The 27046-nt window shown below is 41.1% G+C and overlaps 4 protein-coding genes across 6 annotated transcripts in view; 1 reads left to right on the top strand and 3 right to left on the bottom strand.

Annotated features, from left to right (window-relative positions):
• The window catches only part of LOC104952745 (ATPase family AAA domain-containing protein 2-like), a 16857-nt gene extending 15325 nt beyond the window's left edge, over positions 1 to 1532 (top strand). The window contains exon 24 of the mRNA XM_010779619.1: positions 257 to 1532. Coding sequence (XP_010777921.1) covers positions 257 to 1532 — 1276 coding nt within the window. The remainder of the gene's footprint in view (positions 1 to 256) is intronic.
• Positions 1533 to 2074: 542 nt separating this feature from the next.
• Positions 2075 to 7534, bottom strand: cunh8orf76 (chromosome unknown C8orf76 homolog). Of its 2 annotated transcripts, XM_010779596.1 has the most exons (8): positions 7319 to 7534; positions 6506 to 6607; positions 5390 to 5533; positions 4530 to 4580; positions 3920 to 4064; positions 3568 to 3718; positions 3047 to 3179; positions 2075 to 2493 (listed from the first exon to the last, which is right to left on the bottom strand). In XM_010779596.1, the coding sequence occupies exons 1-8, from the start codon at positions 7421 to 7423 to the stop codon at positions 2320 to 2322; spliced, it is 1005 nt and encodes a 334-aa protein (XP_010777898.1). In that variant the 5' UTR covers positions 7424 to 7534; the 3' UTR covers positions 2075 to 2319. The 2 variants fall into 2 exon arrangements, with proteins under 2 accessions (XP_010777898.1, XP_010777899.1); XM_010779597.1 differs by lacking the exon at positions 6506 to 6607.
• Positions 7535 to 7974: 440 nt separating this feature from the next.
• On the bottom strand, positions 7975 to 10786 carry LOC104952728 (uncharacterized). The gene is made up of 5 exons (XM_010779595.1): positions 10528 to 10786; positions 10311 to 10344; positions 9863 to 10151; positions 9700 to 9749; positions 7975 to 8727 (listed from the first exon to the last, which is right to left on the bottom strand). The coding sequence occupies exons 2-5, from the start codon at positions 10342 to 10344 to the stop codon at positions 8411 to 8413; spliced, it is 690 nt and encodes a 229-aa protein (XP_010777897.1). The 5' UTR covers positions 10528 to 10786; the 3' UTR covers positions 7975 to 8410.
• Positions 10787 to 11200: 414 nt separating this feature from the next.
• LOC104952727 (zinc fingers and homeoboxes protein 1-like) lies at positions 11201 to 27028 on the bottom strand. Of its 2 annotated transcripts, XM_010779593.1 has the most exons (8): positions 26649 to 27028; positions 25049 to 25387; positions 22975 to 23438; positions 22322 to 22528; positions 20871 to 21086; positions 20047 to 20211; positions 18619 to 19827; positions 11201 to 16271 (listed from the first exon to the last, which is right to left on the bottom strand). In XM_010779593.1, the coding sequence occupies exons 2-8, from the start codon at positions 25266 to 25268 to the stop codon at positions 15993 to 15995; spliced, it is 2760 nt and encodes a 919-aa protein (XP_010777895.1). In that variant the 5' UTR covers positions 25269 to 25387; positions 26649 to 27028; the 3' UTR covers positions 11201 to 15992. The 2 variants fall into 2 exon arrangements, with proteins under 2 accessions (XP_010777895.1, XP_010777896.1); XM_010779594.1 differs by lacking the exon at positions 20047 to 20211.
• Positions 27029 to 27046: the final 18 nt, after the last annotated feature.

Raw genomic sequence — 27046 nt, 5'->3', positions numbered from 1 at the left:
AATCCATCCCACCTCACAGGTGTGGCATATCAAGATGCTGATTAGACAGCATGATTATTGCACAGGTGTGCCTTAGGCTGCCCACAATAAAAGGCCACTCTGAAACATGCAGTTTTGCTTTATTGGGGGGGTCTGAAAACCAGTCAGGTTTAACCCTAACCCTAACCCGAACATGTCACCCACTGACACATTAAAAAATGTTTTAGGGTTTAACCCTAACCCTAACATGTCGGTGGGCCCGTTTTGATCTCCTCAGTTTCTCCTGGCTGTCCTGGCAGGTCCATCGTACTCTGGCAGTTCTTTTGAGGGGCAGCGCGGTCAGACCTGTCCATCAGGAGTTCCTCAGGCTGCATTCCAGCTCCAAACCCATCCCTGGCTTTATCTCCTTTATCACCGTGCCCCTCCTCCTCCCTCTTTACCAAACATTACAGGCATCTCAAAACGCTGAGCTGAAATCCAACACGCCCACAGCACCATGCCACAGTGCTCCTAAAGGGAAATCACAAAACCCTCAGACCAAAGTAAAAACGCTGGTTTCATGCAATCCACAGAGCACAGATTTGGAGTGCAGTAAAGCCACGCCTCAAAGGGCAGGTGAAGGTACACACATGCATCAAAGACGGACACAACTGTACCCAAAACCACTTGGAGCACTGCAGAGCGCACATCAGGGAATGGTAAAGCATACAGTGGGAGAGCACAAGACAAATGTTGAGAAGCATCAGATCCAGAGTCACTCAAGTCCTCTCAGCCCGACACATGTCTCATATGTTCAGTCACAGCTTACCAGCCTTACCATCACCACTACAACTGAACAAAATGCTGAAAGGTCAAACCCTCGACACACTGCTTCTCCCGCGTACAGAGAGTTTAGGACTGCCAGTGAGAGGCCAACTCTCAGGACAAATCAACAGCACCATAATGAAAGGTTTCTGTTTCGCCAAAGGAATGGGAAAACCATGCCTCTGGAGGGGATGGCTGCCGGCCTGGAGAGACAAAGACAACATTGGAACTGCAACTTTAAACCACAGGTGGACTTTCTATCTGATAATCCCAATGTCCTGCCTCCTTCCACATCACAGCAAAAACCAGCAAAGACAGGCCCGTGGTTCCCTCTAACACACACACGAGAACACACATCTCGGCTGCAGACTGAAGTATCGTCTCTAGAACGCAGGAGGCAAGATCAAACCCAGAGACACCATCAGGTTTCCTTCGAGTCCCACCCTACAGCAGAGGCTCTGAGTCCTAAGCCTCGGATGGACTCCCAGCTGTTCTCACCGTGGACACATCTGCAGCCCCCCCCTTCTCAACAAGCCAGGTCCCCTCTCATAATGAACTGGATACCCCAGAGCAGCACTGGAAGACCCAGACCTGTGGCCCCCCGCAACTCCCTCCTCACCACCTACAGGACAGACAGAACTGGGGGCTGGAGGACATTTCACAGTGACAGGACTACATCATTAGGAAGGAGCCACAGCTTGACCGACAGACACCGAGCAGGCCCTCCTCCAAATGTACCAAAGATATGAGGATTACTTTCACTTATGGTGTTTAATTTATGGACACGTATTCAACTTCACAGTCTACTCATACAGGTCAACAAAAATACTTTATTCATCTGAAATTCTATTCAAAATAGTGTATTAGGAAGCTTTTTCCAGAAGTCATTTAGCTTAGTATAAAGACTGGAAGCAGGGGCGCAGCAGCCAAAATGCGTATTTATATTGTGTTTATTGTCTTATTATCATTATTGTTAACAGCACACACATTTGCAGTTTGACACTTCTTCTAATTTTCACATGGTGGTGGTTTATGGTATTTATGGCACATTATATGTCCGGGGTTTGTGGATGACAAAGCCTGATCTTTTCTGTTGACCGCACGGTCTTACCTTGGTTATTGTTTGTTCATTTTCTTTTCTTTTTAATCCTAAAACTTTAACGTCAGTTTTCTGAAAATGTTAAGGCATGAATGACATTTCCGCGAATACAATTTGTATCAATCATATATCACTTTGATGGTGGTCCAGAAAATAATCCTTGTCATAAATCATAACACACACACTATGAAGTGGATATTTGTATCTGCTTTATTAAATACTCTACTGTATCTGTGCTTGAATAAAATGAATACAATTCTGTGGAAGTGTGTGAGTCAAAACAGTTGAGATATTTCTGAGATTGTCAGCATTAAAATGTACTGTGTGAATGTATGGGGTCTTGTTATGATATCAATAATGTGGATTTCCCACTCAATTTCTCCTGCTCTTTGGTGGGATCTGCACAGGGACAGGGTCTTCCTGTCAGCGAACAGGCCTCAGTTCTCTGTGGACGTCTGTGTCTTAGGACGGCCGTCTGTTTCGAGCACACCAGTCAGTACGATCCTGTTCCACCAGCGCTCCTTGAAGCTCTGCAAACACACACTGGACAGACTCTCCCCGTCCTGACTGTCCTCTCTCATTTTGTCTGGGATCAGGTCCTCTGACACCACCTGGGAGATCACAGTGAGAAGGTGAATGTGTGTTTCTAGTGGAAACTAGGGGTGGGAATCACCAGGCTCCCCACGATACGATACTATCGCGATACTTAAGCCACGATACGATAGTATTGCGATTCTACGATATGCTAAGTATTGCGATATGATATATTGCGATATTGCAAATCACATGGGTTATATCCATGTCCGTCTTCCCTTCCTGGTTAAAAAATGTATTTGCAATATGAATAGTTTATGTAAATAACCCAATTTGTGTTATTTGAACCTGAAAAGGCTTTTGTTACTTTCATTGCAATTGTATACATGTCTTAACGTAACTTCCTGTTTTATATATGACCATCTTTCGGAGCGATATGCTACAGTTTATATAAAATAAATAAATAATAATAATAAAAAAGTTGATATGATAAAATATCGATACTTGGCATCCGTGTATCAATACAATATCACCACGCAAAGTGTCGCGATACTATGCTGTATCGATTATTTCCCCCACCCGTAGTGGAAACTGTCCATATTCAAGCCGAAAACAGGAGCACATGTTCACCTCAGTGAGAGTCTGCAGGGTTGTTTCTTTGGGATTGAGCCTCTGCAGCACCTCATCTGTCGTCTGTAGGGTGCTTTCAGTGCGCTGCAACACAAAGGAGGACTGCTGCTGCCGGAGGAATCTCAGCAGGAGTCTGAGGGAGATATTCAGACACCACGATTTACATTTCAACTGTGAGTTTCATCAGAGTATTCACAGATTATTGTGCAGCTTGATGTGGGCAAAAAATACCGCTCTGATCTTGATGGGGGGAGGTAAAAGTCTCAGGATCAAAATCTGTATATATGATTATCTGGATGAGCTGCAGATGTGCGGGACAACTGATTTTAAAAACGTATATGTCTTGCTGAAGTGTTGATCAAAATGATCAGGGGTGCAAACTTATTTCTTTAAAGAAGTTCATAAAATATCCAATATTTTCAGTGGATTTCAACAACTCCAATATATTTAATTGTAGTTCTACCGACTTCTATTAGTAAGTTGTCTAATTTGTGCTGTGTATTAAAGCGTATTTACTTTACCTTGTCCTGATGAAACAGGTGCAAGCTTTCAGCCAGACTCTGTCTCCATGGAGCTCTGCTGCCTCCTCCTCCTCCTCCTCCTCCTGCTCCTGAATGTCTCCATCATTCTGCGTGTTCTCTGCTGGTTCACAACTCTGTGAAGAACAAGATCCTAATAAAGGAAAATACAACAATCAAATAAAACCAATGTCAATTTGTTCTATTTTTCATTTATGCATTTGTTTTTTGCTCAAATTAAGCGATTGCAAAGGCGTTAGTTCAACATATCAATAAACAACAAAAAACCTCCTGCATTGTTGACTTTTAATATATGATACGAGTGCTAGATGAGAAGAAATGGAGCCCATCCTACCTGAGGTTCTGTTGCTGTCCAGTAGCTCCAGACACATCTGTCCCAGGTTGAACCAGTGCCAGGGGTTGAAGGGCAGCAGGCTGCAAAGCTGCTGCAGGCAGGACATCCTCGATGCTAAGGCTCCAAAATGCTGGTGGATCCTGACCTTCAGTGAAGGATTACATTTGAATTAAAGGAACACCTCTAAAATGATAATATTAACATGCAATCATAAGCCTGTTACCCTGAAATCATGAAGAAAACGTTATCTTTCTCACATGCTTTCACAGTCAAGGAATAATTCAGTAACGGAGAACATTTCTTGATGAGTTGATGTAAAAGGGGGGTCGCGTTTAACGACAGCAAAACTATATAAAATGACGTGAGAATGTTTTAGCATTAGTGTTTGAAATATTACAGTTTTAGTGTAAATGTGCTTGGGAAGTAGTGAGCATATGACTTGATAAATGAGACTTGGATTACACAGCATGAGTTTCTATACGGGTGTTTTCATACATTCTTTCTTCTTTGACCGTTATGCAAGGAAAACAAAGCTTTCTTTGAGGATTCAAGGTCACACAGGTAGAGGAATTTATTAGAATGATTTGCTTGTGTTCTTGCTAATGCTTACCTTAAGCAGCAGGATGCTGATCAGGTGACAGGTGTTGGACGCGTCTTTGCTCTGCAGAGAGATCATGTAGACTGAGTTCTGGTCACTTTCTAATGCGAAGCTTTCACACTGGTTTCTTATCTCATTTTATTAGAGCTATGGAAATGCAAATGTGACTACGGCTTTTTAATACCGGAGCTTTCCAGAATCTGGGGCACATAAAAACACAGACACACTCCTCTTTAATGGCGCAGAAATGTGAGGAAAAGGGCAATAGTAAGGCTGTCCCAGGGAAATTGTCAGGTTTACTCATACATCATTTTAATAGGTATTAAGCCATTGAAGGCACACAACTAACATGCGGTGAAAAGAACAATGGCTACCTTGAAGTTAAGAAATAAAAGTTTAATATTTGCTTTTATTGAAAGTGTATTGTATCATATAATACACATATGTATACTGTTTAAACTTCAACCTACCATGTGACCTACTAGCCACTGCCTACACGAGACAAAATATCTCAAATGGTGAATTATTGTTTTTGTCCTTGTTGGTTTTATACTAGTCATCTACTAAATGTTGTGCACAATTTGGAAAAATAACTCATTGCGAATATTTTACATAATATTGCAATAGCAATATATATTATAATATTTAAAGGATCGATATAAAACAAGGAATTTTAGTCTGTAGGATACCGGATTTTCTGCAGCAACATAATACTTCATTTAGAATGATACTTTCATATATGTTGCATCTACCAGATATTGCACTACCACATATTGCGATTTTGATTGATTGTGAAGCCCTAATTTTTTAAACACCAAACATACAGATAGGGGACTTGCAGTCAGAGTAGGAAAAGCTCATTGGAGAATTACCAGCAGGTCGGTCAAGTGCAGCGCCCGGTCCCTCTGTCCCAGTTCGGTGCAGCATCGGGCCATTCCCTCCAGCACATCTCTCCTGATGGTCAGGTTGTTGGCAGAGTTCAGCTCCAGGCAGCTGCTGTATACATCCAAGGCTTGCTAAACCCACCGCACAACGACAACACAACATTTACATTCCTCAAAGGGGATAACAGATCACATGATCGGTATGGGACTAGGGTCGGAACAATACAGTACAATTGGAAAAGATGGAAACTTTTTAATTAAATAAAAGCGTTAATTCTTACATTGAAAAATAATGTTCTTTGAAACATTAATAATAATAATAATAATACATTTTATTTGTAAGTGCTTTTTCAGGTGCTCAAAGACACTTTACAGTTTTATAAAATAGGAAATAAAATAAAATATAAAAAGTTGAATTAAAATATTAAAACAACATTAGACAAACTTATAACCAAGACATGCCATCGGGCCGAGTGTAGTACACATAATGTTACTATTAAAAAGTAAAATTTTTGTAATAAGATTTTATTGAGAGAGAAAATGTTTCCGGATAAAAGCTAACTTTGTAAAATGTAATTAAATGTAGCATCCCTTTGCAACCCCGAAGGTCACAGTGCGTGTATAATTACATATCATGATAGCAGAACTGTGTTGTTCTAAATACAGCAGATTACAGCTGTTTTGTATTTTAACATCTAAACCTGGTTTCACAAGGAGGTTTGGTGTGATGTAGTTATATGTTACTTAACTAGTCTTTTTCCTGTTATCTTGAAATGTTGCTCAGTAGCACACGGCTGAATATAGTTAATATATTCCTTTTTGCTCTGTTGGGTAGAATATGTCAACGTGTACATGACAGGAATAAGTAATGTAACCAATGCTGGATGTTGTTTACATAGCAGCAGCTCTAAAAACATGCAAATACCGGCCCATGACAACAGTGCTGCATACTGTAACAGTCCCCGTGAACCAGCAGGAACCCATTGAACTCAGAGTATCCACTTATTTGTATTTAACTTGTTTTCAACTTCACTGGTCAGTAAAACAATTCACAATGGTCGTTGAGAAGTATTTAAAATGAGAGATAATCGACTGTCTTAATACCTGATAGTTCCCTTGTTTCAAAGCCAAGTCTCCTCTGAACTTATACACCTTCTGCTTCTCCAAAGGATCATCTGTACAGAGAGCAGAACTCTCACAGAACCACTGCAGAGAAACAAGACGAAGAAATAAGGGTGTACTCTGCAAAATAACTAACGCTGTCCTGTAGGGTACAAGGAGCATACCTGTTGTTTTTAAAGTCTGGTAACCTTATTTGAGTATATCATGTACTGTGATAGCTTTATGCAGTGGTAGAAAAAGTATTCAGATTATTTATTTGAGTAAAAGTACTAATACCAAACTTTAAAAAAAACACAATTTCAAGTAAATGTACTGCAACAAGAATGGTACTAAAGTAAAACGACTCTTCACATTTAAGTAATCATAAATAATCATATATTTTTAAATAGTTTCCTAAGTGTTGTTCGTCAAAATCTGAATGTTTTAAAGTAAATAGTAAATCAATCTGGAAAAATAAATGTAGTGGAGTTAAAAATACCAAATGTGCCTCCAACATGTAGAAGAGTAGTACTAGTACCTCAAATGTGTACTTAAGTACATGACTTGAGTAAACGTGTACTTAGTTACTTTCCACCACCACTGGCTCTATGTTCGTGGAGACAGGCCATACTGTTTACTAAAGAGTTGACCACAGCTAGCTTGCTGCTTCCTTTCATTCATAGCCTTTTCCCGCCACAAGACCTGGGTGGCTTCTTCAATGCCCTGCATCATATACTACACACAGCAGCTGCTTGTTTATCCAGTAACGTTACGTTTATAACGTTGCTGTGTATGGTTTGTATTGAACAGACTCGCCTCTGGTTCACAGCGTTTGGCGTTGTAATGGGACAGAGGCACGGCGACTCGGTCTTTCGCCTGCAGAAACACAGAGTCGTCGAACGTGCTCCCAAATATCTCCATCGGGAAATCACGAATAACTCCCTACTATTAATATTTAACGCCACACAAACAAATGTCTATCTGAAACTCATGCAGGTTTGTTTACACCCTCATGGGTACTTAAGTGTAAAGTGCACAACGGATACAACGTCGAGGATGAATACTAGTTCCGGGCAGAAAGGTTCCGAGCGACGAAGGAAATGGGTTACACAGTATATGGTTACACGCAGCAAACATGAACACAAGATTGATTAAACTGAAACTCAAATGCCAAAAACAATTATTGTTGAAGGCAAGTGTGTATCGTCATAATGCCCAGCCAAAAAACGGAACCCACCAATAAGTAGGCCTTTTCACACATATGCATTTAGAGGAAATAATATAAGTGTAAATATCATTCAATCAAAAAATAAATACTGATGGCGGCACATAGAAAAGTTGTAGGCCCATCTTACTAAAGTTATACCAAATATTTGTGGCCACATAAGAATTATTTAATGAGAAAATACAAAATCCTTTTAATTTAAGAGACAACATTTGTATATTTATTAATATCAACATTTATCAAGAAAATATGGACAGACCATTCAAATGAAGCCAAGTTTCATTTCAATAATAGGATTTAAAATATATATATCATTTAATCACTATATATTAAAGTATCATAAATTACAAATGAAGGATACATTGACACCACTTTGGCAAATTTCACAAAGTCACTGCATATCTGGCCTAAAATACATAGTGACACAAATTAAATCAACTGTTGCCATTTAAACCAACTTAAAGTATAAATGATCAGTGCAAATACCCTCCGCTTTGTTCCATCACTTTTATATGGGATGCTGCTGCACTGAGCCTGAACCGTAACATAGCCTACCTATTGGAGGATAATCTGTTGGAACACAATATTGCCACTACTAAACCTAATCCAAATTAAAATAAGACCAGAGAAGAGACAACAACAATGATTTCTCTCACTTTTCACAGATGAAATTAAACGGCTGTTCAGCTTTCTTTTTGTACCAAAAAATGCTTCCTTTTTTTTCCCATGGCAGCACTCACGTCACAGACGTCTGTCCCACTTTCTGGGGCCCAGTATTTAAATGTTAAGCAGTGATCATTGACCCAGAACCAGAAATCAAGGATGCAGATGTGGCCGAGTCCCAGCCACACAAAGTCAGTGGTGGCGTTCATGGCCTCCAACTCAACCATGGTCTGGGTTTTTGCGTCAAGGATGGAAGCAAGGTCCATGTTCTCGGCCCTGCAGTAAGACAGAGCTTCTTCCCAAGTCTTACTCTCTTGGATCAGCACAAAGGGTGATTCTAGAAAAACAAACACATAAGCTTAATATTTTCAAAGTGAATAAAAACCAAATATGTGAAGAAGTTTAGTTACCTCCCACAGAAATGACAGTAAAGAATAGGACAAATAGACAAATGATTTGACATCTTCTATGGTAATAATTAGGGTTGGGCGGTGTGACAAAAAACTAATTTCAAGTTTTTTCCCCCAAATTATAACGGCATCACGGTATTTATAAAATGTTCAATGATTTGACATTTGTTTACATTTATATGTTTTTCCTATCATAGGCAGTCCCTGGAACATGCTTCTTCAAGCGACGCCTGACTTGACTTTACACATTTGTTGAAGCCCATCGTATTTTCATACATTATTCATACTCTAATAAGTTCTTTCTGTTGAGGTGGGGGAATAAATGACTTGTGTTACCTCCTCGGACAACAATTTTAGTCCACATCAGATTTTTTAAATCTGAAAAACCTCCAAACGACATACGCAAAAAAGTTGTTCTTGTGTGTCATATCATGTAAGGTATCTCCATCTCCAGTTTCATTTTCCATCTTGTCCAACTTTACATTCAGCTTTGCATGTTATGTTACTGCTACTACACTTGGCACTGTGCCCAAGCATGCATTTCAGCGGTGCGGCAGTGAAAGGAGTCCCAGGGCCCTCTCCCATCGCCCATTGCTCCCCGAGCGCTGCACAATTGCTGCCCACTGCTCCTAGTACTACACTCCTGGTACTAGACTCCTGGTACTAGGATGGGTTAAATACAGAGAACAAATTTCACTGTGTGTGCTGTATGCTCTGCATGTGTGACCATTAAAGAGGGTTTCATCCCTCCCAATTCTTTATGCCAATTATTTAATTATTTTATGATTATATATATTTTGTATCTTCTTTTGTGCCATTGATTTTCACTTTGCACAGAACTAAATGCTTCTTTTGTGGGTAGATCACAGTGATGTAGCGTCCAGACACATTTGCATTACCTATAAAGGTATTCCAATGTTCTATTTGGAAGTTTCCAATTGTTTCAAACCTTGAAGAGAGAAAAAGAGATGAACACAAGATGGAGACAGATTTTCTTTGACGTCTTGAAGCCTGAAAATGTGAAGTAAAGGAAATCAAAGTAACATGAACTTAGGCTATTACTTGAGGTCGGCAGTTCTGTTGCACTCAGGAGAGTACCCGATGTAGATCTCAGCACCGTTTATATCACTATGAGAAGACTTTTTGTGGAAGATTTCGATACTACTAATTCTGTAGACACCCATCATATCAATTCTCCACCAGCTGTTCATCTTGTCCAAGGTGTTAACACATATCTTTACATCCTCATCAATAGCTCTTTCAGAAGTGTATTTCTCATCGTCGTGTTCATAGAATGAAGACTGGTTTGTTTTGGTCCCACTTAGTTGTATACTTTCTGTGTTGAAGGAAGCTGTAGGTGAAAACAGAATTATTATATACAAATAAATTCCTGGCCCTTACATATTTAGCAAAATAAATACATTTATCTTTTTTTAATTAGTCTATGGTATCAGAGCAGTAATCACATATCATTTTAGTTAAGTTAATGTGCATTAAGTGAGCTACTTACCAATCAGAGAGAAGAACAACAGGCTCCACAACATCTTTTTTGTGGAGAAGAAAATATAGCCACTTCAGTTTATCATCTATACAGTGACCACAGATATCAATTCAGAAATAAAGCTTACATTTCCTTTAAATTGCATATCTAAGAGGGAGACATTTTGTAATGACTTCAACATTGCAAAAATATAGGATCAAATGTAAGTTGGACCAATCTTTCTTACCTTGTTGGGCTTTTTCTCTCTCCACAATTTAAAACGATGCTTGCCCTCTTCCAGCTACAGCTGTACTAATCTCCTTCCCTACTGAAAATATACTAAACAAAAGCAACATTGCTCAGCTGTTATTTCCACAGTCAAATCACCTACAGACTTATTTTAATATCTGTGACCATGACTGCTGTGTTCTCTCTGCTCTACCAACAACGGAAGAGTGTTACAACATGTAAATATCCCTGCATCTCCTTCATATTACCTCTAACAGGATGTTTTAGCTAAACAAATACATACAAATGTATTTGTTTGGGCCTACGTAAGTTCGTTTAGGTTTCCTGCTGAATACATTTAATCATCAGTTACATTTAAAAAAAAGGGACATTATTGGGACATTCGCAATACTTGCTGATCTGGTTCTGCATTTAGTTCTTATTTCACATTTACTCAAAGCAAAATAATGTTGCTCACAAAGCTCGCATATTAAAATCTAAATGTATTGGGGTTTGTCTTTAAAGAAGTAGAAAATATTGTTTTTCATTTAGCTGGAAATCCAGACAAAGCCTCAATTGAAGCAGGGACTTAACCTAGCACAAACTGCTGCCTTTACAGCTGGTCGCTACGAGCTGATGGTCGCAGGGTTCACAGAAAGGAATAGTTGTCTTCCTAAAGCAGAGGTGACACCCAAAGATACAGTTTTTAATCAAAGTTTATGACGGATACTCTCAGGGTTTAACACCGTTCTGAAATACAGTTCAGGCAGGGTAGGAATAACTTAATGTAGATGGAAATATCAGTATCATAGACACAGAATAACACACATTTAAACTGTAGAGTTGTTTTAGGTCAGCAACAGCGACATTTCTGCAATCATTAAAACCTACCTCTAGGGGACCAAATGTTTGTTAAAGGAGTGACATCTTTAAATAAGGGGTGATTAAAGGAACATTAACACATTTATTTGGAGTATACAGTTTGATCATTGTATTATATCTGTGTCTACGGACTGTAACCTAATACAGAAGCTGAGAGATCTCTGTCATGATTCGGTAAAACGGGTCCAGAAGTAAACAAGTTCTATTGAGACAAAAATAAAAAGCAATTGAAGCAATACTTTTTGGGTAAAAGCTATCAACAGATAATCAGATCTGAAAAACCAGAAGGTCAAAGTTCCACTGTAAATGTCAATGCTGTAAAAACCTTTGAATCTCTGATTGCTGTAAGAAACATTCAAGCGACTACCTGTCTAAATACAGACAACGAGTGAGGAGTATAGCAGGAGTAAAGGACACAGATATGACATATGCACAACAGGACATCAGGTAAACTACTCAGATCACAATGTTAGCTCTAGTGCAAAAAGTTAACTGCAATACATGTTAGAAATAAAATCAAAACTCAGGGAGCAGACTTGGCACCTCATCATCCAGGAACAACTATTTGAGAACATGATTCATATTGAATACAGATTGATCAGACAGGCTGGTTGTGTTATTACCTTCTGTCTAAAAGCCGGCCAGGAAACCATTAAAGGGGCACTCCACGATTTAGTACCTCGAAAACAGAAAGTTGGGGGACTCATGGGACGACATGTTTTTTTTTAAATACCAAAAAAAACACTAGACAAAAATCAAGCTGAAAGCAACAGATTGGTGTATTTGTATGACCCTCTATATATCAACTTTTTCAAACCTACAATTTCAAGTGCGAGTTTACTGCTATACCATCGGAAAATCTGAATCCCCCTAAAGACATCACTGTGACATGAGTTTTTTCACCAAAGACCATAATACCAAATTATTTTTCTTATTTAACAAACTTCTGTTTGCGATTTGTTAATAAAGCTTTTAATGTCTGTCATCATTCTCTATGACGTTATTGCCTCTTTTGTGTGGTAGGAGTGTTTTAATGGCAGGGACATTTTTTTTAAAGGTTAAACGCCAACAAATATGTATTTTACAAATAAACATCTGTGGTGAATTTAGAAAACTATTACATTTATATCTTGGCCCCCCCCAAAAAAATGATTCAACTGTCTTACATTTTTTGAGTTGGAAGCATTCCTTTGCAACCAATAGTTTCATGCTAACAGTAATAGTGTGGACTGAGCTTTATCTGCGGATCTGTAATATAACTTTCCAAAACAGCTCCAAGTTCCTCATATTCAGACACATAATTAACATGTAAAAACTTTTTTTTAGACTATTCCTTTAACTAATTGTATGTCTTTTCTCTTGAGTTTTGACTTTATATTATTGGCAACATAAGAACCTCAAAGCAACTCGGGGAAACACTGGCTGAACTCTAAAACTGACTATTTCAAAAACACTACTCTATTGTCTATCCACTGCTGTCTGGAAAGAGTTGTAAAGACACGGTATTCATAGATAGAAACATATAAAACCATTTAAAACAGAGCGACTATAGTAAAGACAAAGCATACTGTAAAAGACTGTGGGCTGGATACCGGGGGCAGGATTAAGCCTAACCTGTGGACTTAAACAAGACAGCCAGTTTGTAACTTGTGTACAAATTAGCATGTGAAATACCAGAACTCTATAGAAAGGGCACAAAATGGCTGCCGTGCAATGACTGCAATTTTGGTGATAACATAGTTCCGAGCTAAGGACTGAAATGGGTCCATGAGTTGGGAAATAAACAAAAACAAGAAACAGGTCCATAAATGAAAAGTGACTGGTATTTTTAGAAGGTAAACAAAAAAGTATCCCAGATTAGGCTTGTAGGCCTACTGTGCCAAGTACACCAACCCAAAACACTGTATGTACAAAATGAGCAGTTGTCTTGGTTATTGCATGCATTATTAGACAAAAGCTATACCTTGATATTTTGAATTTCCTTTTGTTCAAGGGCACTTGTCACATTACAACAAAATGCTTTGAGGATTCAACTCTCCTTCACTCGCCATTCAATTTAAAAAAAAGTAGCTTGCGGCTAGCAGACAAAACTGCTTTAAAAGTTAATCATTTAATTGTAGTGTAATAGTGCCTGGTGGGGAAAAAACAATTCAATTGCCAAGGTATCCGTTTAAGTACTTACAACAGAAGTTTCAAATTTGAACTTCAGTTTTTTAGGCATCTTTTAGCAGAAAGCAGAGCTCGGTCATGCATCACAGCTTAGTTTGAACAAGCATTCTTTAGGAATCACCCAACAGTGTGTGATTTCCAAAGCATTCACAAATCCTCATCTTCGGTCGAGAGTTGGGGAAGTTCTGTTCAAACAAGCGTACGAGCCATGTAGGCACATATAGGTTTATCTGCAAAGCTGAATCAGTCTCTCCTCTTTTGTGAAGAACTCAGGTTGACTGTTAATGTCCCGTCATGTCATACGGTTAAGCGTGTGAGAAGAGTTTGAAAGAGGAGCATTATTTGGTTGACTTTCCCGCCGCAAAGGCAATGCTGTGCTGTTTCTTCAGGCGTTACAATTCCTTCCACAAAAAAAAGTGAATTTTCCAAGAATGTCTGTTTTCTGAACAGTTTCAGTCTTTTGAAGAGTTGTCCGTAAGGCTCTGTCTGCCTTTCTTATGGACATTTAACGCGGAGAGAGTAAACAGGACACCAAATTCACAGAAGTATGTCTTGGGAAGAGCACATCAGGAGCATTCATTTCACAAAAGAGGAATAGAGGAGAGGGGTTAAGAATCAGAGGGAGAGATGGGAGGGAATCCCCATGTTTTAAAGCAACAATACATACATGATGACACATATAACACGTGTGCATTTGCAGAAGGAAAAAAGGCAAAAAAAAATTCAGGCTCAAATTGTGCAATTTAGCAAAAGAAAGCAATGGGTGATTGTTCAACTAGTTTTTGAGCCATATAAACATCCAAACATTTAACACATATCATTAAAACGTGGATACATTTATACCCCTACTGAAAACAGACGAGGATTAAGAAAAGAAGGCAAAATACTGGTTTAGATTTTAGTCATACAAAACAGATTTGGTCTCTCAGAGCCATTTTATGGTTTAATAAGAGATAAGGTGTCAAATAAGGATTCAGTCCACTATATACACAAGTGGACAAAGTGCATTTTTCTTTGAAAGTTTAGTTTAGGTGCTTCACGTTTGTCTCTTTTATGCAGACTAGGGTCAATTCAATATTTGAAATACTGTTTAACAGTTTTTCTTAAAAGTCAAGGTCAAGACCCAAAAATGATTCACTGGCCTTGTTTTTTATACGAGCAGAAACGCCCTGACCTAAAAACATTGTGTGGTGGCAACTTGTGGTTTAACATTTGCATGGGTTAAACTCTGCAATGCATCCCCCACATCTTACAATGTAGTATATCCATTCAACCCATCCCAAACCCAACTAGAGTCAAGGGAAAACACTGCGGAGAAATAATTCTATTATCATTTCAGTGGACTGCCTCAGATTTAGTTCACACATGGTGCCTCAGACTGTAAATTGTAGCTCACTGCTCAGAAGAACACACATTCAACGCTGAGACAACAGCCTCATACTGTCTGAATCCCCCTTTAAAAAGGTCATAATAGCACAGGAAGTGTTCTATAAAAAGGTGACATTATTAACAGTACATACTAAACACATACATTTTTTCCATCAGATTTCTATGTGTTCTGTTCAAAATCTATAACACTAATGAAAAAAGAAGCTGCTATAAAGGGAAGACTTGGGTAGACACCCTGTGTTTAAAAGCACCGTGGCATTGGCATTCATTCAGCACTACGGTACTTTGTGTCTTATCGTTTCTGACTTTCAGTGTCATCATCAATCCATGTCGGCTCCAACAACCTGCTGAATCATATCCGGCCCTTGCATTGGACTACACAGGTGCTAGGAAAAAAGGTGCCGTTAGAAGTCAAATCAACCGGTTCCACAAATAGACGTATGCTAGTTTCATTCGGGACATTGCTTAGCACTGACATCTAGCTGTGATACGCTTTAAAGCACTTTTGTAAACACACAAATGATTCTGGGACATTCATATATCAGTAGATTTAAGTTAGAATTTAGGCCACAGCAGCCTAATTTAGTACATTTATCTCCATTTAAGCAGTCAATCATTTAACGAGGGGCAACATTTAAATCCCTCATTTACAACAGTATTCATGATTGCAATGTAAAGATGTGTCTGGATATCCTTTTTTTGATTTCATTTTAAGCTTGAAGATTGCACTTCATTGTATTCCTTTTGACAAAATATTGCTTTATAGGCTTCATCAGAGTTTGGTGCACCAGGGTTTGCTAAAACTCCTTATTTACCAAGATTCTTAAAATGTTACACATCACTTATAATAGGTAAGATTCAGGGAGAGAGCTAAAGCTAATATTCCACCTGTTTGTCTGATGTGGACATGATGTCAGAAGTAGTTTGAGAATACAGTGAATTCATGCTGCAGATGAGTACAAATGCCAATCAGTGGCAAAAAGACTTTAGCTGAGTGTTCTTCCAGCATTAGCCGCTATTTCTCTCGGGAAATTCTGGAATGTTTCAGTCTTCAGAGACTGACAAAGACTTCCTGACGCTGCGGGACGGCTCCCAGACCTCACTGTCGTCCGTATCGTCCCCGTCATCCTCCTCATCTCCTTCGTCCTGATCCTCATCTCCCCCCCCTGTGCCGGCTGGCTCCTCGCCGGCTGTTGACGCATCCCCCTGCACCCCCCCCTCCTCTCTGGCTGCGTCTCCTCCGGTGCTCCCTGCAGCCGCCTCCAGGAAGGGATCCTCCCCCGTCTCCAAGCGCCGCTGAACCTCGGCGAACCACTCCCTCACCTTTTGAAGGAGAGAGAAAAGCATTAACTGGGTGAGGACAGCAGACTGTTACCACCTTTAAGGAAACAGAGATCAAGTCTTTTTTGTCCTCTGTACAAATGTTAGCTGATGAGGAGCTGAAGACTAAAATTATGTTAATAAAACAAAAGTAAATCATCAGCTACATTTTTAAGGGTATTTCTTTCATTTAAATCTGGATCTTTCAGAGAATATAGTCAATGAGACTTTTAACTGCTGGGTTCCAATGATTGAACAATTACTTTTCATTTTAATACTAGAGAAAACATAGGAATTAACAATGGTATACACATTTAGTACTCTCCACCAGAATAACATATTTGGCAGTTAAAGGTCCCCTATTATACTGTTTTTCATCAATATATTATTGTTCTCGGATATATACAAACATGTCTCTGAAGTGTTTGTCTCCAAACACCAAACAGATCATTGTAGCATCCCATAACCCCCTCTGTTTCAGCCCTGTTCCAAAGTGCTGATTCTCTGTCTGTTACTTTAGAGGAAAATAAGGGGCCACTCCCCACGCCCCTCTGAGAGACATTTGGTTATAAAGAACACAATTGTGCTCTAGGAGGAGCTTCAGGTGATAAGGTGGGGGGGGTTACCTTGGTTGGTTATTGGCTAATGGCTACACAAGCCAAAAAATCGTTATGACATCATAAAGTGGCCAAAATCTGACCAGCAAAAAGAGAGAGAATCTTTTTTCCTGAAACTTCCAGAATCTCTATACGCAGAGGGGACACGTATTTATATAAATAACACATGTGCCGCGTTCACACTGGACGCGATGCGATGTTTGGGGGCGGCGCAATTACATGTAAAGTCAATTCAGAGATGCAGACACGAATTCGCTACAACGGCGCGCATGAAGCGGTTGATACGAATGCCGCGGCGCGATTGAGGCGATTGGAGGGGGCCGCGACAACCGCTGAAGTTCAATTTTTTTAACTCGAGAGTCAAATTCGCGTGACGTGATCTCGCGGTAGCCAATCAGCGGTGAGGATCTCAGCCTGCCGCCACTGACATAGAACCACAAAACCAAAACTTCAGCCGTTAGCAGTAAGCACTCAGAGCTCACAGCTCCTCGTATCTGTTCAGAAACTAGACAAAAGTTAAACAAGTACAAACCACAGACTTTCTGTGTCATGGTGAGTACAGTCGCTGGTTTATTTATGTCTGTATGCCGTTGTTGCGAGTGTGGACGGAGCATATACAATGTTAGCTTAGCCGTGTCAATCCGATCTCCATTCAGAAAACAAGCATTTTAAAAGGTTTTTCGCCTGCCGTCTTGTCTGCAGACTTGTCAAAGCATTAATTTGTGGTTTTTTACTAACCGGTATCAGTATGTCGTTACTTCGGCATCATTTAGAAACGTGTATTACAATTACATCACTGTAAAATATGTTCATTGTGTTGTAGTTGTAGCCCCCAAGCCAGCGCGTCTTGTTTGAATGATGCGAGTAAAACGCGGTGAAAATTGAGCGTTTAGAGCGATGCGATAAGAGCGAAGCGAATATTCACATCGCGTCCGGTGTGAACGTAGCATAATACTGCGTTCACACCGGACGCGATGATTTTTGGGGGCGGCGCGATTACATTTAAAGTCAATGCAGAGACGCGGACAGACGTGAATTCGCTCCGACGGCGCATGAAGCGGTGGACGGAGCACGAATCACACGATTGAAGGGGGCCGCGTCAAACGCGAGTTACATTTTTTCAACTTGAGCGTCAAATTCACATGACACATTCTCGCGAAAGCCAATCAACGTTGGGATTCCCTCTGACGTCCCTCTGACATCCTGCTGTTGATCAGTTGTAAAGATGGAAGAGATGATCGTTGTGGCTGTGAGTGGGTTCCCGGAGATATACGATACAATGTCGTATATCTACCGGGACTGCAACAAAAAGGAGCTGGCTTGGAGGAGAATAAGAACCCAGACATGACGGCGTTTGTTGCTACGTTTGTACAGTAGGACTTCCACAGAAGGTACAAAGCAGCAATAGTTGTTATATCCTCCATAGTCAAGGACAGAAATAACCAAAACGATCTTGCATGGAAGTGTAAACAACCTCAACTGTCCGTCAATGGCGCGGCAACGGCATGTCTGTTTTGAATGACGCGATAAAACAAACTGCAAGCCTCGGTGAACCTTTAGCGATTGGAGCGATGCGAATATTCGCATCGCGTCCGGTGTGAACGCAGCATTAGGCTTACCTTTTGACGGCTTATGCACACAATTAACAGTTACAGTAAATATATTTAAATGGTTAATTAAATATATTTAAATCTCCCATCAGGAAAAACACACGGACACTGAGACACACACACCTGTTCGTAGCTCATGTTGGTTTTGCCGACGAGCTCATCCAGATCTTGCTCATTGAGGAAGCGGTGCCTCATGTAGTACTCCTTCAGAATCTCCCGCCCACTCTTGACCTTCTTGGTGGGGAGACATCTGTCGACATCTGTACTGGAGGAGGCGGACCTTCTCGGCTGCTTCCTGGTTCTGGACCGCCCCCAACCACGGTTTCTGCCGCGTCTCTTCCGACCGGTGCTGCTGCCGCATCCCATTTTATTGCTTCCTCCACCGTTCGGTCCTTCAATGTTGCCACTTTGGTACTGGAAGAACCATTTCAGGTTGCTGTTCTTCCACGAGTATCGAGAGTCTCCGAACCAGCTGACGATGTAGGAGCGAGGGAGGCCGCTCTCCTCTGCCAGCTGCTCGTACTCCTCTGGGCTGGGCCACTGGGTCCGAACAAAGGCACTTTTCAGAATGTGGAGCTGCTCTGGAGTCTTTTTATTCTTATCTTTCATGTCTCTGTTGCTGCTGGTGGGCAGCTGCTTACTGCGGCCGCCGGGAGGAGTTTGACTACCTCTACGGGACGAGGAGGCAGAAGGAGAAGAAGAACTGGCTCCTGCTCCTCCTTCTCCAGCCTCCATCTTTCCTCCCTCTGAAGAAGACGGGGAGGAAGTGCTAACAGATGGTATTTTTCTTCTCTCTGTGAACCAGGCATCAATCTCCCTCCGGGTCAGTTTAGTCTCTGTCCTCAGGCGACTCTGTTCATCATCTGATGGGGCGCTGCTTTTCTCAAAACTTTCCTCCAGCACCACCAACTGCTCAGGAGTTTTCTCCTTAAATTTCTGTAGGGTAAAATCCGGGAATGGGTTCCAAGTTTTTGGCCGTGTCTCCTTCTCCTTCACAGGCGGAGTTCTCGGAGGGTGGGGGGATGTGGGGGTGGTCTCGTCGCTTGAGTCGATAACGATGGTGGTGCTGGCACTGCTACAGCTGCCGCTCCCTCTGCCTCCATCATGGAAAACAATGACATTGCTGTTCTTGGAGTTGCGCTGGTTGTACCTGGTGTCGCTGAACCACTTCTTGATCTCTCCCTTTGTGAGATTGGTAAGCTTCATCAGTCGGGTGATTTCCGCATCTGTGACGAAGTGGTTCTTCAGGTAGCTGGCTTTCAGCTCGGCCAGCTGCTCTTTGGACTTCTTGGGACGCAAATTGAATGTGTCTGCACTGAGGGCCGAGTTCTCCTTAGAAAGGGAAGGGGAGATTTATAATTTTAGACAAGGGTTGCTACAGTGCCACACAGAGGTAGCAAATACCTAGTAGACTGCTATTGCTCTGTGCACCTTTTTTAAAGTTCAGACAATCATTACATACAACTGATTAAGACCCCTTGTTGTAAATATCTTCCATTAACTCAGGTCATAAAATATAAACTTCGCAAACAAGACAACAGCTGTCCCCACCTGCGGAGAGAGAGAGGGAGGCTGGACAGTGGTAGCCCGTTTCAGCTCACTGTTTGTCAGGGTGGGCTGGCAGGAAACCCTGCTGGAGCTCTGGGACTGACTGGGCAGCCCTGCCACCGTCAGAGTTATGGGACTGGTCACTGGAAGGTGCCCCCCTGGGCCCACCTACACAGAGTCACATGATAATGACACTAACACTTAAATAACAGCCCTGAAATGATCTTGTGTCACTGCAAAAACATGCCCTCTCTTCTCAAGTATCCTTTTTAAGATATCAGCTAAGTATATACAGAGTATTGTTTCGATTAGCTACTGCAATATCATTGATTGTAAATTAGAGAGACTTGTCAAAAAGCAGGAGCTATTTCTTACCAGTGAATCTCAAATATGTTATGACCTGGTAACAACAAGTTTTCATTTACTTTTTAACCGTTTTATGACGTACATAATAGTGAATTGAGTGTAGAATCAAAGTTGCGTCTTAACCCGGCATCGGTCACTTGGTTGGGTCTGAGAAATAGTGTTAAAATATTCGTATTTTTTAACTAAAATGTCAACTGTTAGCTATTGTGGTTATATTAGGGTTGCTACACGTTGTCCCACAATGCATTGCTGCCACCAAAAATCATATCCGGGGCGAGGAAAACTATTTTTTTACTTAGTTAAATAGTCAGCTAAACACTACAATAAGAATTACTGATCTGTGAATGTCTATTAAACTCAAGCCCATATAATTCTGCCATTTAACTAATACATTAATGTAATGGGAATAAAATCTCGAGCCACGTCCTGTTAGATATGGCGTCTTTTCTTTCCTTACCTACCTGTGTGAACACCAGGCCATGCTGGCCCACTATCTGGCAGGTCTGTAAGATGGACTGCAGGCCGTTGGCAGCTGCTGAGAGCTGGTGAGCAGGTATCACAGTGATGGTCTGCGGCACCGTGTGCACCGTGCCATTAAACTGCTTCCTCCTGGCCTCCTCCACTTCCTCTGGGGTCCAGCTCACACCATGCTTCAGCCGCTGGGCTGAGAACCAAACCTGGGTGATATAAAAGAATATTTATTAACTCCACCATATACAAAACAAGCAAAGGCTATATTTAGCATACTTTTAACTTAACATTCCATCAGACTATTAATTAAAATCAAGGAGCTAGTTTTCACATTTTATATGCAATTATTTTATTTTATTTATTTTATTTTACCTTTATTTAACCAGGATAGGTCTCATTGAGATTAAAAATCTCTTTTTCAAGAGAGTCCTGGCCCAAGAATGGTAACAGCACAGTTTCAGACAGTTTTACAGTTACAAACAATTAAAAAACACACAATCACAACGCAGTCATACACCAAGTTTAGCCAAAGCATTTACAGACACAGCGGCCTGCTTCGAGGTCAGTTAAAGTTGCTTTGAGTGTTTCTAATGAGACCAGCTCTCTGAGTTTCAGCTCAGTTTGAAGCAGGTTCCAAGCTTGAGGGGCAGTGTAACTGAACGCCCTTTTCCCAAGTTCAGTACGGACCTTTGGTACAGTTAAAAGGAAAAAGTTCTCTGAGCGAAGCCGATAGGATCCAGTGCATTTTTTATTTATGTACATACTTAGATAAGGGGGAAGAGCACCAAGAATAGCCTTATATATAAGGATGTGCCAATGTTTCAATCTACGCGTGGTCAGGGAAGACCATCCAACACGAGTGTATAGATTGCAGTGGTGCGTCAAGGATCTGAGGTTTGTGATGAATCTCAGTGCACCGTGGTAGACGGTGTCCAGCGAGTGAAGGCACTGAGAAGATGCATTCATATAAACCACATCTCCATAATCCAGCACAGACAGAAAGGTTGCAGACACTAGTCTCTTTTTGGCCTCATAGGAAAAACAAGACTTGTTTCTAAAGAAAAAACCTAATTTTATTCTTAATTTTTTCAAGAGTTCCACAATGTGTGGTTTAAAAGAGAGCGAATTGTCAATTATAATTCCAAGATACTTATACTGCAACACAGATTCAACCTCCGTCCCCTGCAAGGTGGTGACAGGAGGAAGGTTCAAGACCTTGGCTTTTGCTTTCGAGAACATCATTATAACTCTAATAGCTGATTATCTGCAGTTAACACTACAGTAGAACATGTTAAAGACATTCAAAATTGTATTTAAGACCTTGTTAAACTTGACAGTTTTAGACAATTGAATATAAGACTTTTAACAGACTTGCAATACCAAATAATAACAGGAAAAGCAGGTAAAAACAACACCAAAACAATAGCTAACTTTCACCTACCTTGATCTGCTCCTCAGTGAACTGTGTCTGCGCTGCCAGGCGGCTGATCTCGGACATGGAGGGGTACGGAAACCTCTTGTACGTGCTGCCCAGCAGGGGGTTGGTGTCCATAGCTGCACTGTAGGAGGGGATGCTGCTGAGTGGGATGAGCAGCTGAGGCTGAGCTGCTGCTGCTGCACTCTGTTGGGCCTGGAAGGCAGAAAGCACCTGCAATAAAGGGAAAGAAAGGGACGGGGTATAAGAGAGGTCTGCAATGATACACTGCTCCAGCTCTGTTTGGTAAAGATGCTGTCTTTCCATAGTGTCTCTGAACAAGACAATGTAAATATATCAGATGCAGGGCTGCTGCTCTGTAGCTTGAGTAGAACCTCTCTGTTGAGGGTATTTACCATTACAGAGCAGGGCTTCACTCTTAAATTGTAATGATGTCATGTGAATAATGTTTTAAAAAGATCACTCTCTCTTATATTGCAGACCTACCACAATTACAATACCAGTCAATATAAGCGCAACTAGATTTGTTTGCCTAATCGTGCTGTCCTAATACAGACTAATCCAAAGTTTTACGGTGTGCAAGCTTACACACTAAGGGGTAAATCTTACATCCATGCTGCTGCTATGAATTTGTATACCATTGTACAATCATGAATCACCTGTGCCAGGCCTGCAGGCAGGGCTGCAGGGTTGAAAGCCGCTGATTTCCTCTGCTGCTCAGAGTACGGGCTGACCAGCAAGCCGCCCCCCCCGAGCTTCATGGAGTCGTGCAGCAGCATCTCCACAGGCGTCATCGGGCCCAGGGGGGCTTCAATGGGCTCCTGGTCTCCTCCCCTCACATCCCCCTCGCCCCCCCTGAAACCCTCCAACGCCTCTTCTGTACATTTCAGGGACACAGAGATCCTCTTGGGTTCAGATTTGCTTTTCATCCTCATGATGGGGGTCTTGCTGAGGGAAATGGCGGCGACCGTGGCGGGGTCTGCCCCTCCCTCCTCGGGTGTCTCGCACTGTTGTTCCTGTGCCTGCTGCTCGCTGCTGGGATCCTCAGGAGGATCTGTAGCGCTGCGCTTCAGTGAGGGAGCGAGGGCTTCACTGTCTTCTACAGTAGAGACACTGGGCTCCTCTATAATAATAATAATATTAATACAACATTTATGGACGAAGTTTGTGTATATTTCAGGCCAAGAGTGTCATTAGGCCTTGTTTAAAGGTCACCTATTATACTATTTTTAGGCATAAATTATAGGTAAAAAACATGTCAATAGGCGCTTTCACACCGGAGTACTTTTCCCTTTTAGTTCCGATAGTTCCTGGGATTTTGCGTTCACACCAAAAAGATAACTTAGTTCATGAGAACTTTTCCCCCCTTTTCAGTCCCTGCTAGAGAGCAGGTACTTTCCTAGGGAGAAAAAAGTTCCAATTTCTGATTGGCTGGGCGAATTGCAAACCACGGCCCTTAAAACTCTGAAAGGTTTTGTGAAGCCGCCATTGTATTTGCTGGCATTAGCATTATTAGCATTAGCATTAGCCCAGCGCACCAACGGAGAGAGACTAACTTACGGCAACACAAAAGAAAACATGGGAGCGGTGGAAATGGCCAGCAGCTTCTACTGAAGCCAGTCTCCAACTCCGGGGACTTCCGGCCGGGGACTTCGGGTGGCAGTATACGCCGTGAAGTTGTTTGCGGCCTGCCAGTAAACCCAAAGCAGAAGAAGAAGTGACGTCAGCGGCTTCATTTGCGTAATCTTCCCTCAGGGAACTTATTCCGGTGTGAACGCGATTTGCTCTTTAGTTCCATTGGGGAACTAAGTATGGTAAAGTACTTGGTGTGAAAGCAGCTTATGAAGTGTTTTGCTCAAAATACCAAACAGATCATCCTTTCTAGCCATGCATCATACCCCTCTATTTCAGCCCTGTTAGAGAAGTGCTGATTCTGGGTCTTTAGCTTTTATAAAAAATGTAAATAAAATAAAAACGAGAGCTCATGCAGGAGAATTTTTCCCAGATACTTAGCTAAAAGCTGCCGTGATTAAACGCCATATAATTTTCCAAACCACGTCAAGGATTATTTCTGAAACAGTATGGAGCTCAAATGCTTCTTCTCTCACAGGTTTATCACAAGGTGAGTACCTTTTTATAACCTGCGTCTTTGCACATACTCTCTCTAGTACAGGTTAGCTCTGACTGAGTGTTAGCGATGCTTGCTAATGTATAGGAACATTTCTGATAGGGCCGTGGGTGTAAAGCCAGCCCACATTTCCGATATTACGTCATATTGGTAGCGAATCTGGATCAGCTCCGTTTTTTGAACACTTTGTGAGTCTACTGACACACCTGGGACACATATTTATGTATAAAAGACATAAAAAAGTGCATTTTGCATGATAGGAGACCTCAAAGAAGATTTTTATTATTAAAACCCACATAAGCAGTTACCCATTATTATTATTTGTACATGTATTTGTTTTTGAGGAAATGAATGCACATTTAAGTGCTGAAATGTTTGCGCAAAATATTGGTTATTGTTTGTTTGTTTTTTTCAGATGAACAATAGAGGTTTTAGATCACATGATGATATTAAATTATATTCATTTTGATATTATTTTTATTTAAAAAAAATAATAATCCACATCATGAATCTGCTGTAGGTTTCTTTATGATTTAAGAAACATGTTGAAAGATATTGGTGAATGAGGAATACTGTTTTCTACACATGGGAAATGGGATTCTTACCTGTAGTGGGAGGAGTGGGAACAACCACTACTGCCTGACTCAGCTCTTCTGCTGTCGGACCCTCCTCTGCTCCCTCTTTCCCCTTCTCCTCCTCCTCTGTCTCTTCCTCCTCTGTATCTTCCTCCGTTGCCCTTTCGGTTATCTTCTCCACCTCTTCCTGCTCCACCACATCAGAAGGCAGCACCATGCAAGGTGTGGTCGATTTCCGGCGGCTCGACATCGTCAGACCAAACTCTGTTAACTTCTACTCAGGGTCACCAAGATCTTGGACAGAAGGGTTGAGGCTTACATGTCTTGGGGGGCTGGTTTCACATGCTAGAGTCTTTCAATTATGTATTTCTGGAGGAACAAACACAAGAAATAGCAAATGTCATCGAGAGATTTCTCACAAAAAGAGTAAATGTTATAAAAAGTACATTTAAAATTTCAAATACATATTTTGTATTTATTTTATACATATTTGTATATGTATATTACATAATTATATTGTATTTTGTTTTCCTCTGGATTGTGGGAAACGGTATTTCGATCTCTTTGTCTGTACACACAAACTGAAAGATTGACAAAAAAGTTGAATTTGACTTTTGCCTGTTGGTCTCCTTCAAATTCTAAGTTATTTAAAGCAAAGCAGATTCAAAACTGTGAGGAGGGAGTCGTTTTTTCTGTTTCCTATCAATATAAACTGAATACCTTAAGGATTTAGTGCAAATTAAGCAATTTGAAGTTCTCATTCTTTATGTCAATATAATGGCCATTCTTTTTTTCAAACAATTTGTTCACAAAATAACCATTAGATATATCGGGAGTTAGTTACAAGGTTACAACCCTAATTATAACCCTGATATATTAAGACTTCATCTTCAGGAAGGCATTCATTTGCAACTCTTTCATGATTGGCTAGTTTTGAACTAGTCAGTTTGTAATATCCCAATACAAAATGCTTCCACATTCCAAGACAGTAGTGGATTGTCACCAAAACCTTCATTCATTTATGCCTTTTTCCACCAAATGATATTATACACTAATACAATATAATTATAAACTGTGTTATAGTGTATCACAGGGTAAACCCACATCAAGTCAGCTTATTGGTCATGCAACAGTACCAGGGCCCGAATTATATCACCAGAAACAAATAAGCAATACAAGGATGTGATTTACATTTTCTTAACTACACATTTGCCAAACATTGCCAAGTTACTGTAAATAATTGATTTCGGTTTTCTTTTGTCTTGGCGATGTGATAAAGGTGTTGCAAAGGTGTAATTGCAATGTCAACTTCTAAGACCCCACAGCAGCAAAATGCCTGGGAGATGATGATTTATTTCTGGTGGTCTGTTGAATAGAATGCAGTGTTAACAATAACGCTAATACAATGCGCCACGCTGCACTGCCATCATTTGCATTAACAGTTAGCACAGTAATAACACTTTGGAGGTGTGAGCTTGCTAATGTGTAATTATTAAAGTGTTGTTATACATTAACATTAAAGGACATGTAATTTAGCTCTACATCATCTAGCGTCCATACGAGGTGGGCCAACTAGCCGGTGTTAGCTCGGGCAGTCATTATTATTGATCACGTCTCGCGGTAAACTTACTGCAACTACTGAAATGTGCGCTGTGTTGATACCAGTCTGCCGAGGCGAGGAGTGATTTCCTGGGTCTCCGCGGGTACCTTCTGTCCGGTGGTGTGTCTCCTTCCCCCGGCTAACCATTCAGCCCCAGCCTGGCCGGGACTACAGGAGCTAGCGTTAACGCTGTTGGGCTTGCGGGTCTCCGAACCCCAGCGGTGGGAGGCAGACAGGCGGACCGGTCTAACGGCTGCAGATGCTGGAAACACCGGACATCTCTCTCCTCGGCTGTCTATCTTGTGCCCGGGTCGCGCCTCGGTGAAAGTTATATCATCATAAACACGGCGGGGACACACTCTGAGCTTGGCCGTGGGTACTGTGTTAGTTTGGTGACCTAATTCTCAGATATTTTTTAACGGCAGATT

Source organism: Notothenia coriiceps, unplaced genomic scaffold (assembly GCF_000735185.1).
Source record: "Notothenia coriiceps isolate Sejong01 unplaced genomic scaffold, NC01 NC01_scaffold00020475, whole genome shotgun sequence".
Lineage (NCBI taxonomy): Eukaryota > Metazoa > Chordata > Actinopteri > Perciformes > Nototheniidae > Notothenia > Notothenia coriiceps.
The sequence above is the reverse complement of the archived record's forward strand: the minus strand, read 5'-3'. Positions and strand labels throughout refer to the sequence as shown.

Coding starts and splice junctions, on each gene's coding strand:
- cunh8orf76 (XM_010779596.1), bottom strand. CDS start 7,423: ATGGAGATATTTGGGAGCACGTTCGACGACTCTGTGTTTCTGCAGGCG. Junction 4,581..5,389: donor TGCACTTGACCGACCTGCTG/GTAATTCTCCAA, acceptor ATCTCTCTGCAG/AGCAAAGACGCGTCCAACAC. Junction 3,719..3,919: donor GGACAGCAACAGAACCTCAG/GTAGGATGGGCT, acceptor TTCCTTTATTAG/GATCTTGTTCTTCACAGAGT.
- LOC104952728 (XM_010779595.1), bottom strand. CDS start 10,344: ATGTTGTGGAGCCTGTTGTTCTTCTCTCTGATTG. Junction 10,152..10,310: donor GTTGTTCTTCTCTCTGATTG/GTAAGTAGCTCA, acceptor TTTCACCTACAG/CTTCCTTCAACACAGAAAGT. Junction 8,728..9,699: donor ACATTGGAATACCTTTATAG/GTAATGCAAATG, acceptor TTGTTTTTCTAG/AATCACCCTTTGTGCTGATC.
- LOC104952727 (XM_010779593.1), bottom strand. CDS start 25,268: ATGTCGAGCCGCCGGAAATCGACCACACCTTGCATGGTGCTGCCTTCT. Junction 20,212..20,870: donor ATGGCCTGGTGTTCACACAG/GTAGGTAAGGAA, acceptor GACTCTGTGTAG/GTGGGCCCAGGGGGGCACCT. Junction 19,828..20,046: donor CTCCCTCTCTCTCTCCGCAG/GTGGGGACAGCT, acceptor TCCCTTTCTAAG/GAGAACTCGGCCCTCAGTGC.